Raw genomic sequence first — 14,980 nt, forward strand, 5'->3', positions numbered from 1 at the left:
AGGGCAATGAGGTCACCCCTGAGCCTCCTCTTCTCCAGGCTAAACAATCCCAGCTCCCTCAGCCTCTCCTCACAGGGCTGTGTTCAAGGCCTCTCCCCAGCCTTGTTGCCCTTCTCTGGACACGCTCAAGTGTTTCGATGTCCTTCTTAAACTGAGGGGCCCAGAACTGGACACAGTACTCAAGGTGCAGCCTAACCAAAGCAGAGTACAGGGGCACTATGACCTCCCTGCTCCTGCTGGCCACACTATTCCTAATGCAGGCCAGGATGCCATTGGCCCTCTTTGCCACCTGGGCACACTGCTGGCTCATATTCAGGTGGCTGTCGATCAGCACCCCCAGGTCCCTCTCTGTTTGGGAGCTCTCCAGCCACTCCGACCCCAGCCTATAGCTCTGCATGGGATTGCTGTAGCCAAAGTGCAGCACTCGGCACTTGGACTTGTTGAATGCCATCCCATTGGACTCTGCCCATTATTTTTAGTGTAAAAGCATTTGATGTAAATTATTGCTATGCAGTTTGAGATTTTTTCAGTAGGTGCAAAAGAACATAAATATCTATTGGGATGTGGCACTTGGTGCCATGGTTTAGCAGTCATGAGGTCTCGGGTGACAGGCTGGACTTGATGATCTTTGAAGTCTCTTCCAACCTGATTGATTGTATGATTCTATGATTTCAGTATCCTGTAGTTAATCCCTTCTGTAGCAGCACAAAGAACATCTAAGATAAAGCCTTCATTTTTGTCAGAATCGGGGGGGGGGGGGGGGGGGGGAATAATGGTTTGATGATGAAAAGACTAGAAATAGAATGTTTCAGTGCAAAGATTTGATAGAAAGTGCCTTTTTGTTGTGCTTTCTTACTTGAAAAACAAAAGAAAAGAGAGTAAGAAAGAGAGAAAGAAAGAGGGAAAGAGGGAGAGAGAGAAGGAGAGAAAGAGGGAGAGAGAGAAGGAGAGAAAGAAAGAGGGAGAGAGAGAAGGAGAGAAAGAAAGAGGGAGAGAGAGAAGGAGAGAAAGAAAGAGGGAGAGAGAGAAGGAGAGAAAGAAAGAGGGAGAGAGAGAAGGAGAGAAAGAAAGAGGGAGAGAGAGAAGGAGAGAAAGAAAGAGGGAGAGAGAGAAGGAGAGAAAGAAAGAGGGAGAGAGAGAAGGAGAGAAAGAAAGAGGGAGAGAGAGAAGGAGAGAAAGAAAGAGGGAGAGAGAGAAGGAGAGAAAGAAAGAGGGAGAGAAGGAGAGAGAGAAAGAGGGAGAGAGAGAAGGAGAGAGAAGGAGAGAGAGAAGGAGAGAGAGAAAGAGGGAGAGAGAGAAAGAGGGAGAGAGAGAGGGAGGGAGAGAGAGAGGGAGGGAGGGAGAGAGGGAGGGAGAGAAAGAGGGAGAGAGAGAAAGAGGGAGAGAGAGAGGGAGGGAGAGAAGGAGAGAAAGAGAGAGAAAGAGGGAGAGAGAGAAGGAGAGAAAGAGGGAGAGGGAGAAGGAGAGAGGGAAAGAGGGAGAGGGAAAAAAGGTAGAAATAGCCAGTTTCCATCCACTTGTGATAGCTGGCTTAATATCCTGTAAGTAGAACAAAGGAAACTGGTCAGGTTGTCAAGGTGGTTCTTCAGAGAAGTGTGGATTCATTTTGTGTGCAACTTTTAATTTCTGCATCACCTTTTTCTCTGCTTCTCTCCATGTAGCTATGCTGCGCTGATAGCCGACTGGCCTGTAGTGGTCCTGGGCATGTGTACTGTGTTAATAGTGGTGTGTGCACTGGTTGGGATATTAGTTCCAGATCTTCCTGATTTCTCTGATCCATTGCTGGTAGGTGAATGTTCATCAGTTGTGCTGTCAGAATGAAGTATTTTTGTATTTGCTGGGTTTTTTCTTTTTCAGTAATACCAGTAAACAGCAGATGATACATTCCTCTGAAGCTAAGGTCTGCCCAGGGGTAAAAAAAAACCTGACTCTTCATATGTTTGAAAAGATTTGCTACACCATAAATCTGTTTGAGAATCAGTTTCCAGGGAGATTCAATTGCTAGTAAGCTTGCAGAAGCAAGCTCTAATGAATCCATGAAAGAAATGAGTTGTTAAAGAGCCTTGTAATTCCTCTGATTAAAAATAATCTTGACATTGGAAGCAGTTAATGGTGGCACAAAGATGCAGTTCTTATCAGAGAGTATTAACCCCCTGGTTTAAATTCCTTCTACACTTTGCTGTTGAAAGGTCATATGTCCTTCAACAGAACTGCTGTGGATTGAATAATGTAAATTCATCCCAGAATTAGATGTACAATGCAGACCATACGTTCTAAATCAGGTTTCAAAGACCAAGGGCCAGGATCTATTAAAGGAAAAGGGATTCAGAGTGCCTTCTGGGGGTGAAATTATATCCATATTGGAAGAGTGGAAGTAATTTTTATCAGACTCTATTAAATATTGCACTCATGCCTTCTTTTTCATGAGCTGTCTTATCTATTATGAGTGACTTTCAGGACTTTCATTGAGTGCACTGCATTTAGTTGTTATCATCAAATGAAAATAGACTGTTCCTCTAAGTTACTCTGATTTATTGTTGTAGTTGGGTATATCTGTACCTAAACATATGAAATGGAGAGGTCTTGAACACAGCCCAAATAATTCAAATGGTTTCAAAGTGACATTCAAAATTGTTTAGTTTTGCCTCTCTCTTGTGGAAACAGAGAAAACGCACTTAAGTGGGTTTTAATCATGTTTAATCAGTAAAGCACTGTAACTGAGACACAGAAGAGGACTTTGTAGGATGCCTTTTGTCTGAAAACTAAGTGCTGACCATTTGATAGACTAAATCATCACCACTTCTCAGGGAGAGAAGTAGTAGGTGCAAGAGTTCTTAATCCCTTGTCACTCTCTACAGTTGGTCATTATTTTGTCTCACCTGTCATAAAGCATTTTACTTTTAAAAGTAGATGCCTGGAGTCACTCTGCTTCATAATGAAAACTATCCATCACTTTGATCATGTTTCTACTTTGCTGCTTGAGCTAAAGAATGAGAAGTATTAATGGAATTTCATGATGCTCTTTGCTTAGGGGTTTGAACCAAGAGGGACAGCCATAGGACAGAGATTGGTTACATGGAATAATATGGTGAAAAACACAGGGTACAAAGCAACACTTGCAAACTATCCTTTCAAATATGCAGATGAGCAAGCCAAAAGGTAAGCATTTGTGTTAAAAATGCAGTTTGACTTGTTGGGGGGAAGGGGATTGTATCTACACAGCTCTTGCTCCAGTACCTTCTGAAGGCAATATACTGCCATTGATTTCAATACATACTCAAGCTGATAATTTACAATTCTCAAGGCCTTTCACGTGGAACTAGAGAGTTCCCATTGCAAGTTCCTTAAAATTAGACACTTCTTTAGTTTACTCTTTGAATTATGGATACTTTCAGTACTGGGCTCAATGTCATTTCCTTAGAACAAAAAAATTCAGTGAATGTTTTGCTTTGTGTCTACCAAAGCCACATTTTCTCATGTATAATGCCTATTAAGATGTGCAGCTTGTCTCAACAATCTCTTTGCTAAGCTAAGGTAAAACTGTTCTGTTTTAGTCATCAAGACGACAGATGGTCAGATGATCACTATGAAAGAGAGAAGAGGCAAGCAGAGTGGAACTTCCACAAGGATACCTTTTTCTGTGATATTCCAAGTAAGTGGAGACATGATGTAAGGCAGGCTAAAAAATATTCAGCCAGTTGAAGGATTTCTGAGCTGTTGTATGCCTTATTAGGAAAGTACTTTTTGCTCAATGTATTCACAACAGGTATACCTTCCTCCTGGCTGCAAAAGTCTTTGAATGAATTGGGCTGAAATGTTGTGTTCTGTTGGTTCTTCCCAGGAAGCAACTGTGTTTACTTCAAGTGCCTCCTTTAAGTGACTCTGTTTCCTGTACAGATATCGATTAATTATTGGTAATGCTGATGCCTCTAGAGGTAGCATTTAATTCGTACTAGATAAGAAGTTATAACTGTACCACTGACTCTCAAAGAACCCTACAGCAAAATATTTTGCCTGTATATGTCCTAAAAGACATCTAACTGTACAAAATTTATTGGGTTGTTTAGGGGAAAAAAAGAGGAAAGCAAGAAATCAAACACCCCTCCCCCCAAAAAATAATCCTAGACACACACACACACAAATCTCAAAACAAAACACCCTTTTCAAAGGAAAAACCAAAACCAACCATCTTAAGGTACTGAAGATTTATGAAGCTGTCTAAATTAAGCTAGAGGATGAGAAAGACAAAGAAGTCTTTATTGACTTTGTCCAAGGCATACTGCAAAACTTTGATAAGTCCTGTTCTGGCAGAGAGCATGCACTGGCAAATGCAGATCTTGCCTTTATTCATGTAATGACCTGGGTGCTTTTGCAGCTCTTTCAATATGTGAAGACTGATAACAGAGCACAAAAACATGATTGTGGAATGATTTGTTTATACTACTTGATCTGAGAGTGCACTGACCAGTAAAAAACAAAGGTGAAAAAAGGGATCTGTGATATATTTTTTTCCTATTACGTTATGGTCTTACATCTAAGTGAGGTGTGAGCAAGGTTGTCAGTTCTGCTCCTGTGAGCAGAACTGAATTGGACTGAGCATGCCTTGTGAAAGGAAGAGGAAATGAACTTGAAACTCTACTGTGCACTTGAAGCAGATTTAACTCCTGTTATCCTGCTTGCTGTATCTGCAGAGTCTCACTCTCATTCTTTCCACTGCTGTTTCTGTCTAGTCTCAGTTGTGGCAGTCATGGAGGAATTGTGCTTCCATGGGAAAGTTCATTTTATAAAGAAAACAGCTGATTTCCTCTTGACCCATTTTTGTCCTTCCTGGTATCTTTCTTTGTCTGCTCCAGGATCTGCAGATTGCAGTTTCCTTGATGCTAAAGCACGATCAGAGATCCTCAAGCGCTGCTCCTGAGTTGTTGCATTACAGTCTGGTGAAAGGCAAAAATTCTGCATCTTCACAGCAGTGGAATAAATTCCACTTCTTAGCTTTAGGAATATTGTAATTAACATCATCATGTTTCTTACCCCACAGTACCATATGCAGTGCTCTTTATTTGTGTTTGTATATATATTTTCCTTATTAGCTATGCATAAAGATCTCCCTGCCACTGAGTAATTATTTCCTTTCCTAAAAGCTGTCTCCTAATGGATGTGATTTAATATGTAATTTAAGCTGTGTGTCTCTAAGCTGGAGAATTCTTTCAAATGGCCTGAAGGGTATCACAACAATTTCTACTGCAGTCATTGGCTTCTGGAGCAAAAATGTTCCTGTAGAAACAGCTCCATAATTATTATTTATATTCCCAAATGGCTTAGTAAATCAGCCTTTGATTACTATTATCTGTGTGCTGCCATTATGCTGTGCCAAGAATTTCATAGTTTGCTGATTAGATCTCTTGATTTCTGCTTGTTTGTCATATTTCAGAATGAAATATGCTTGAATTAGGAGTCTGTAGAGCTTCTAAGTGGTACATACAAAGATGCCATATTTACTGTAAGCACTTGAAGGGAACCGAAACTTTCATGCGGGCTGAGTCTTCCAGATAGATAATGCGTCCTGAAAAGGAGGTGGATTCCCGTGACCCGACGGAGATTTCTTCTGTGTAATTTGAATAGAGGGATTTTGCCTCAGCCTTTGATACCAGGCACACCTAAACAACCTGTGAAATCCCCCTCCTGTCATTCCAGGTGATCGCTATTCACGAGTGGTGTTTACATCAACAGAAGGCGAGAATTTATGGAATCTGAACGCAATTAAGTCCATGTGCAATGTGGATAACTTGAAGGTAAGTCAAGATGGCATGTAATTGAAGTTGCAGACGTGGAGCACACGTTTTGGAACTCTGTTTCAGTGCCTGCTGCCCTCCAGTCACATAGGAGAAGCTTCAGTGTTTTCCACATCTTTTGCCAACGGTCAGTCAGCGTGCAGACAAAGTTCAAAGAGAATTGTCAGTTTCTAAATCAGATTAAATCAGGGAACCTGTTTGGGTTTGCTACTAACACCATCCAGAATGAAGTGGAGGCAGATTGCTTTAGAAGATGCTTTGCAGAAAGGGCTTTTGCTGTGTATTTCCTCTTAGAGTATTAGTCCACGGGTGTTCGCTCTTGTTTCCTAGCAATAATTAGTTGCTCTTGCTTTTCCATCTCCAGGTGAACTACTGCATCCCCATCCATAGTATATGCAGCTTTCTCTGACACCCAGTGGGTCACTCAGATGTTGCATTTTTTAGGTCAAAAGAGAATAAGCTGGTAGATGGATATCAAAGGAACACAGATGCAGTAGTTAGAAATATAGCTCCATTGATTAGATGTGGGTAGTGATACTTGAGAATAACATTCATTTTCTCTGTAAAACTGAGGAAATGAGAGGAGACATTTTGGCTTTGTCTGGCCCTGTTGTCATTTTTTCTTGGCTTACCTTGTAATCACTACCTTGCATAGTCAAAGTAAGCATTGTAACAGCCCACTCCAGAGATTCCCATAACTTCTTTTACATGTGCTAGGGAGGGAGTTTATCACCCTGATTGAAATCAGTGCCTGGTTTCAACTGATGGAAGCTGCCTGACGAAGGCCAAAACAAAAGAGGCATTTGGATGGTACATTTGTAAATACAAGCTTGTCACTTGCTGGAGTGAACTCCATTGAACTGCTGAGTAACCATACATTTTTGTCCAGTATGCTGTGTAGTGGCTCTGTACAGAAATAAAGCCATGTGTTTTCCATCTGTTAATGATCTGTTCATTTCCTTTTTTCATCCTGCACGTTTAGTTCATGAAGGAATATTCTCATTATTAAGTTTATCATTGTATTTCCCCTAACAGCTGGTGTTTGAGCTGTAGTGAAACATTGTGTAATGACTCTACCTTGGCCCTCCCCTAAACAGGCATTTTGTGCTGGTTGGCCTCTGTTGGTGCAAGTAGGTTTTGTTTTCACATACTCCTGAAATGGTCCTTGTTTCCCCATCAGAGATTATTGCACCAACCGAGTGGCTCATCTGATTACCCTTTATCTTTTTCAATCAGAATGAGCCAGGTGAGTAAAATACAGTGTTTAAACTAACCCATCTCAGTTTTGAATGAACAGAGCTATGGAATCATCATATCAGCAGTTCAATCAGGAGATGAGATGAGAGTAACCTTTAACAAAGGTTACAATTAAGAGCTAGGGAGGAGATGCTAATCTGTGTCTTCAACTGTAGAAGTTTAGTCACAAAGAATGGTGACATAAGTAAATCCCAGGTAGTAGAGAGATTATTGCAAAGCAATGCAGTCTGAATGAAGAAATTCTGTGTAGTAGAATAAAGTTAGTTAATTGCCTCTGAAAAATAATATTTGTAAGTATTGCATTACTCCTGAGGACTTTTTTCCTCTTTGTTTTCCACCCTAGATGCACACTTTATTATTTCAGATAGTGCTTTACTTTGTGAGGGAAGGGTGAAACTGCTTCAGCAAATAGGCACCATGCATCTTGCATCCATAAAATTAGCTCTTCCTTTGAAAGGGGAATAACTGAGAAAATTAAATGTTGTCTCCTTAAGCTACACCCACGATTCCACAGGTAATTACAAAGAATACTGTTTCAGGTAATATTTCTATGGCACTCTCGTAATTTAGGCATTAAGAGTAATAGGAATCAAACAGCTGGGCAGAACAACACTGCATTATGATAGCAGTGTTGATTTTTTGCCAGCTACTAGGCAAAGGAAATTGCTCTGGTAAGGTTTGGCAACTCTTTCTGGTTTGTATGTAAATTTAGAATAAAAATTAGATACTAGGGGCTCAGAAAGGGCTCAAGCTTCTTTTTTCCCTCTCCTTTCTCCTCTCTTTTTTCCTCTCCTACCTCCTCTCTTTTTTTCCCTCTCCTTTCTTCTCTCGTTTTTTCCCCCTCTCCTTTCTCCTCTCTTTTTCCCTCTCCTTTCTTCTCTCTTTTTTTCCCTCTTCTTTCTCCTCTCTTTTTTCCTCTTCTTTCTCCTCTCTTTTTCCCTCTCCTTTCTCCTCTCTTTTTTTCCTCCTCCTTTTTCCTCTCTTTTTTTCCCCTCTCCTTTCTCCTCTCTTTTTTTCCCTCTCCTTTCTCCTCTCTTTTTTTCCCCTCTCCTTTCTCCTCTTTCTTTCCCTCTCCTTTCTCCTCTTTTCCCCCTCTCCTTTCTCCTCTTTTCCCCCTCTCCTTTCTCCTCTTTTTCCCCCTCTCCTTTCTCCTCTTTTTCCCCCTCTCCTTTCTCCTCTTTTTCCCCCTCTCCTTTCTCCTCTTTTTCCCCCTCTCCTTTCTCCTCTTTTCCCCCTCTCCTTTTTCTTCTTTTTCCCCCTCTCCATTCTCCTCTTTTTTCCCTCTCCATTCTCCTCTTTTTTCCTCTCCTTTCTCCTCTTTTTTTCCTCTCCTTTCTCCTCTTTTTTTCCTCTCCTTTCTCCTCCTTTTTTTCCCCTCTCCTTTCTCTTTTCTATTACATGTTTAAATCATTTTAGTACTTTCTAACAATTTCTAAGCACTTCTAATACCATTTAGAAATGGGCAGTGCTGCTGTATGCCCCATTTCTGAATGCTAAGTTCTCTAGCAGCCAGTCCCTGGAGAGCATGGATGTTAACTACAGCTATCGGATGTAATTGATGACTTCAGTGACCTTGTCTTACAGACTGTCTCCTGGCTGTAGCTATTTTTGTTGTTGAATTCATGCCTGTTTAGGGCCACAGTTCTGTTGAAATAGGTGGCAAAGCATTCTGTATTCCAAGACAGGAAAATCAGATGCTGTTTGCTGAAGGTGCAGACCTTAGAATGTGTGCATTTTCCTGATGATAAGCAGAATTTCAGCACCAGCTAATATTTACTTTAGTATAAACTAACAATATGTCCCCTATGTATTAATTGTATTCCCATCTGCTTGTAACTACTTTAACTGTATGTTTTACTGACACTTAGGGGCTCCATCCTGCAGCTGCTTAGCATATGGTCCTCCTATAATCCTCATGGAAACTTTATATACCAAATAGCTATAGGAGGTGTTCTGATTTTTTACTACTTGGATAAGAGCAGAGCTCTTTTTTTCTTTCACTTGTTAATTGCAGAATGTTTTCCCCATAAACTGTAAACAGTTATTTTACAAACTTCAAAGGCTGTAAATGATCTGTTCAGGCTGCTTCCCCCAAACCTTGTGTGTGTGCTGCTCTGTCACTGTGTAGGACCATTTGGGGCAGATCTACCCTCAGATGCAACATGTGCACAGGTTGCACAGCTTAGTTTCCTTCCTTGTTCCAAAATAAATGAGAATTTTGCCAGTGGCAGAGCAGGTCTGGCAACGGCAAAACGGTCTTTTCACTTTCTTTGGATCACCAACAAAGCTCAGGGCTGCAACACATTAACATTTTACTTAGCAATTTAATGAGCTATCTGGAGCTGCATTTTGGATTTTAATTTCTAATTTCCAGCTGCCAGCTCGTGTTACTTTCTTTGGCAACAGTTACTTTACCAGTGAATGTTTGTGGCCTGCAGCAAGTGGGGAAGAACAGCCTACAAACCACATTGTCCCATCTTGAACCTGAATACATAAGAGAAGACAATACAATCCTTTCCTCTTGATTTGCCTATTATATCCTCATAGGATTAACCTGGAGATGTGCCATGAAAAACACAGATATGCTATTCCAGTGCTTCCTTTTATTTAGTAGGTTGTTCAGTTTTTCCTGAGTTTGCATGCATGAGTGTTTTTATCTGGAAACAATCAAATGTGAATTATCCTGTTTTTGTGGAATGCCAGCCTGTTGTTGTTCAGAAACTAGTTGACAAAATTAAGTCCATATAAAAGCTTTTATAACTGCCATGAGAATCCCCAAGTGCAGGTTTTTCTTCTGTCTGCACTATGAAAGACTGCTAATAATTAACCTGTTCAGTTTTGCTTAAGGGAACAAAAAAAAACCAAACACAAAACAACCAAACAAAACCAAACAGGCAAACAAAAACCCAGCCAAAAATAAAACCAGCAAAGTGCTCTGTTTCCGCTCACCTGAATTTTAAGATATGCATAGCTAATGATTTCAATCTAGCTAATGATTTCAATCATGCAAGCTCTTAAGCACATGGATTTATTGATGTGGTTCTACTAATAAGCATTCATTCTCTGTAACTTGATTGAGACTGAAATCTCACATGTATCTATCTGAAGAATCAATTCTAATTGGTCATGTATAACAAAACAGAAGTCCTGACTTCTAAGATTTGCATCCCCTTTGCCCTAGCAAGGCTGAGTTTTCCTGACTTGAGAAAATGTCTCTCATCCAACCTTGTTACTTCAGAGTTTCAGTTCTAGTTTTAATACTTTCAGTTTTGCCTAGCAGTGCACTTCACTCCTGAGTCAGCTCCTGAGACTTTGTCCCATGATGTGTGCAGCATGGCTGTTGTCTCTGTGCGGCTGGGCTTGTTTTGGGGTGCTTCGTGCCACAATGGAACTCACTCGTGCTTGTGTGCTTATCTTGGGAATCCTGCATGACAGGGACACACAGTGCCTGGGTGGCAAGGTAACTTGTGTAAGGGAAATGTCTGTCAGCTGTACAAGAGCTGAAAGAGACTCCAAAAGCGAGAGTTGTAGAAGAGTGGTCAGGTGATGGGAGGTCTTCATGAAGCTGTAACATCCTTTCTTTCTGGATGATAAGTCCCTGGCCTCTCCTGGGAACTGCAGAATGTGATTCCAAGCAGAATGAAACTTCACTGACACATTGTATGGCTTGCTGTTTAGTGTCAGGAGTATAGCATAAGATTAAAAAGAGAGACTTTACAGTCCTCAAGCCTGGGGAAAAGCCAACCACCTCTCTGTGCCTCTTTAGACAACAGAATTACCATGATCTTAACACTTTGCTGCTGTGACAAGGCAGTGTACAGTTACTGCTGGTTTAGTCTGCTGAGGATACTGAGGGAAAAAAAAGTATGTGGAAATAAGAAATGTATAAACATGAACACAAAAGGACTGTAAGCTGAGTTTTCATCACTTCCAAGATTATTTCTTTTTGGTGGGTGAATGTTTTTACTAATGCAGACAATTACCTTAAACTGGGTTTGGTGTCTTTTTTTTTTGCCCTGCCTGTCTTTATACAGATCAGATCTCATTCCCAGTTTGGTGATCTCTGCCAGAGAGCCACTGCTGCTTCGTGCTGTCCCAGCTGGACACTGGGCAACTACATTGCCATTCTGAACAACAGGTCATCGTGTCAGAAGATCGTGGAACGGGACGTCTCTCACACCCTAAAGCTGCTTCGCACATGTGCCAAATACTACTACAACGGAACCCTGGGGCCGGACTGCTGGGATATGAATGCCAAAAGGAAGGACCAACTCAAGTGTACAAACGTGCCTCGCAAATGTACCAAGTACAATGCTGTTTACCAGATCCTCCACTACCTAGTGGACAAGGATTTTCTAAGCCCAAAGACAGCTGACTATGTCTTACCAGCTTTAAAATACAGCATGCTCTTCTCCCCGACGGAGAAAGGGGAGAGCATGATGAATATTTACCTAGATAACTTTGAGAACTGGAACGCTTCTGATGGCGTCACCACTGTCACAGGGATTGAGTTTGGAATAAAGCATAGACTGTTTCAAGACTACCTGTTGATGGATACTGTGTATCCTGCCATAGCCATTGTAATTGTTTTACTAGTGATGTGTGTATACACGAAATCCATGTTTATCACACTGATGACTATGTTTGCAATAATTAGCTCCCTGATCATTTCCTACTTTCTCTATCGGGTGGTGTTCAATTTTGAGTTCTTTCCCTTCATGAATCTCACAGCCTTGATTATTCTCGTCGGAATTGGAGCAGACGACGCTTTTGTCCTATGCGACGTTTGGAACTACACCAAATTTGACAAACCTCATGCTGGAACCTCTGAGACAGTGAGCATCACGTTGCAGCACGCTGCTCTTTCGATGTTCGTCACCAGTTTCACTACCGCCGCTGCCTTCTACGCCAATTACGTCAGCAACATCACGGCAATCAGGTGCTTTGGTGTTTATGCTGGCACTGCCATCTTGGTGAATTATGTTTTGATGGTTACCTGGCTACCTGCTGTAGTTGTCCTCCACGAACGTTATCTCCTCAATATTTTCAGTTGCTTTAAGAAACCTCAGCAGAGGGTGTACAACAGCAAAAACTACTGGACAGTGCTGTGCCAAATGTTCCACAAGGTCATTTTTGCCGTCTCCGAAGCCTCCAGGATATTCTTTGAGAAAGTTCTGCCGTGCATTGTTATCAAATTCCGATATATTTGGCTTTTCTGGTTCCTTGCCTTAACAGTCGGTGGAGCATATATTGTGTGTGTAAACCCAAAGATGAAGTTGCCCTCCCTGGAGCTCTCTGAGTTTCAGGTGTTTAGGTCTTCTCACCCCTTCGAACGATACGACGCAGAATACAAAAAGCTTTTTATGTTCGAACGCGTCCACCATGGGGAAGAGCTCCACATGCCGATTACAGTGATCTGGGGGGTCACTCCTGAGGATAACGGTGACCCTTTAAACCCTAAAAGTAAAGGAAAGCTGCAGTTAGACAGCAGCTTCAATATTGCCAGCCCAGCTTCGCAGGTTTGGATTCTACGTTTCTGTCAGAAGCTAAGAAATCAAACCTTTTTCTATCAGACTGAGGAGCAAGACTTCACAAGCTGCTTCATTGAAACGTTTAAGCAGTGGATGGAAAATCAAGACTGTGATGAGCCATCTCTTTACCCCTGCTGCAGCCACTGGAGCTTTCCATACAAACAAGAAGTTTTTGAATTGTGTATCAAGAGAGCTATAATGGAGCTAGAAAGAAGCACAGGGTACCATTTAGACAGTAAGACCCCAGGGCCTCGCTTTGACCTAAATGACACTATCAGGGCGGTGGTGTTGGAGTTCCAAAGCACCTACCTCTTCACACTGGCTTATGAGAAAATGCATCAGTTCTACAAAGAGGTGGACTCATGGATTTCAAGTGAGCTTAGTTCTGCTCCTGAAGGTCTTAGTAATGGTTGGTTTGTGAGTAACCTTGAATTTTATGATCTTCAGGACAGTCTTTCTGATGGCACTCTGATTGCCATGGGTCTTTCAGTTGCTGTTGCATTTAGCGTAATGCTTCTTACAACTTGGAATATAATTATCAGCCTTTATGCAATAGTTTCAATAGCTGGAACTATTTTTGTCACTGTAGGTTCTCTCGTTCTTCTGGGGTGGGAGCTCAATGTGTTAGAATCTGTCACCATTTCGGTGGCTGTTGGCTTGTCTGTCGACTTTGCTGTTCATTATGGAGTGGCTTATCGCTTAGCCCCCGACCCCGATCGGGAGGGCAAAGTCATTTTCTCTTTAAGCCGTATGGGTTCTGCTATTGCAATGGCTGCATTGACTACATTTGTAGCTGGAGCAATGATGATGCCCTCTACAGTGTTGGCATACACACAGCTTGGCACTTTCATGATGCTTATCATGTGCATTAGTTGGGCTTTTGCAACCTTCTTCTTCCAGTGCATGTGCCGATGCCTTGGACCCCAGGGCACTTGTGGCCAGATCCCTCTACCAAAAAAATTACGGTGTAATGCCTTTTCTCAGAGCTTTTCAGGAGTCCAAGGAGGCAGAGGTCAAAATAAATCACATCCTGTTAGCAAATATCAGCTGGACTCCAGGAGTCAAAAGCCTGAAATGGAGCATGAGCACTATGAGCTTGAGCCTCTGGCAACACAAACGGGGATCTGTAACCCTGCAGAGAAAGTGACTTATGAAGAAACTCATATCTGCTCAGAGCTCTTCAGCAGCAGGCCCCAAAGCACATGTATACATTCAGCCTATAGTAGTGAAGTGAGTAAAAGCATAAAAAACGTTGCTAGTTCAACTGTGCTACAGACATCTATTGACCAACACACCATATGCCCCATTTTCTCTCAAAACAGGCAGTGTAGCTGTCCTGATGCATATAAGCAAGTGGCAGTGAAGTGGAGTCCCCACTCCTGTCAACAGTTAAGTGACACCTTCTGTTACCAGTGTTCTCCTTCACCGGGGACCGTACAGATCCAAAGCTCTGTAGCTCCTATAAATGCTATCCAGCAAGCTGCCGAAGGTTATGTGCATCCGGTCCAGCACGTCCTTCACTGCAGCTGCCTTCAAGGAAGGCTCAAGAGAACGATGACACAGAACTCTCTGCCTAAAAATTTTTTCCTCCAGTCTGTGCAACAGTTTCAGGCACATCAAAGAATAAATAGGACAGATTCACATGCTCATCAGAACCCAGAGGACAACGTAAGAACTGGTCCAAAGGTGATGAGCTCCTCACAGTTCCTCTGCCGAAACGCAGGCCCTCTGCTCGTGCATTGCCCTGAATGTGAAAACGGCGTGCCACAGGCCCAGAAGGGGTTCTGTCAGCAGGCAGGCAAGGGTGATGAAAAGGGTGGTGCAGAAGTGAACGGGGTGGAAAGCAAGAAAGCCTCTCTGTCAAAGCAGAAAAAGAAAGCCGAGAGCAAGGCAGATCAGCGCTCTTCGCGGGACGAGCGAGTGGTGAGGGCTGACCCAGCTGATAAAAAACATCTGCTGAGTAGGGCAGGGAGAGAGCCTCACCACGAGGGCTGCTGTAGCAAGGCTACCCCAGTGAAGTGCAATTCCTTTGACTGTCAAATGCCAAACATCGAAGCCAATGTGCCTCCTATGTTAATGCGCCCAGAGCTTTCCAACGAAAGCTTGCTAATAAAGACGCTATAATAAACCTTTCACTTGGCAATCCTGTGTCTTTCTTTGAGAAGTTAACTTTTCAACTGCTAAAAAAAAAGAGGAAAGACCTGAATAAACAATGGATTATCATTTGCATTTTGGAATATGAGAAGAAAAAAAAAAAGATTAATAATGTATTTTATAGAACAGTAACATTTATACTTTTCATAAAGCCATTACATGTAGTAAAACCTGATGTTGTCCAGACTGGTTTTGGTTTGGGGTTTTTTGGTTTGGGTTTGGGGGGGGGTTGGTTTTTCTGCATTT

The 14,980-nt window shown here is 42.0% G+C and overlaps 1 protein-coding gene across 3 annotated transcripts in view; it reads left to right on the top strand.

Annotated features, from left to right (window-relative positions):
* The window catches only part of DISP1 (dispatched RND transporter family member 1), a 101,373-nt gene extending 86,661 nt beyond the window's left edge, over window positions 1-14,712 (top strand). For all 3 annotated transcript variants that reach the window (XM_068153536.1, XM_068153533.1, XM_068153535.1), the window contains exons 4-8: window positions 1,662-1,785; window positions 3,032-3,159; window positions 3,555-3,652; window positions 5,695-5,792; window positions 11,084-14,712. In XM_068153536.1, the coding sequence (XP_068009637.1) occupies window positions 1,662-1,785; window positions 3,032-3,159; window positions 3,555-3,652; window positions 5,695-5,792; window positions 11,084-14,704 (4,069 nt within the window). In that variant the 3' untranslated portion in view covers window positions 14,705-14,712. The remainder of the gene's footprint in view (window positions 1-1,661; window positions 1,786-3,031; window positions 3,160-3,554; window positions 3,653-5,694; window positions 5,793-11,083) is intronic.
* The last annotated feature ends 268 nt before the right edge of the window (window positions 14,713-14,980 follow it).

This window comes from Melanerpes formicivorus, unplaced genomic scaffold (assembly GCF_026170545.1).
Source record: "Melanerpes formicivorus ecotype bairdi unplaced genomic scaffold, bMelFor1.0.p_v2 SCAF_26, whole genome shotgun sequence".
Lineage (NCBI taxonomy): Eukaryota > Metazoa > Chordata > Aves > Piciformes > Picidae > Melanerpes > Melanerpes formicivorus.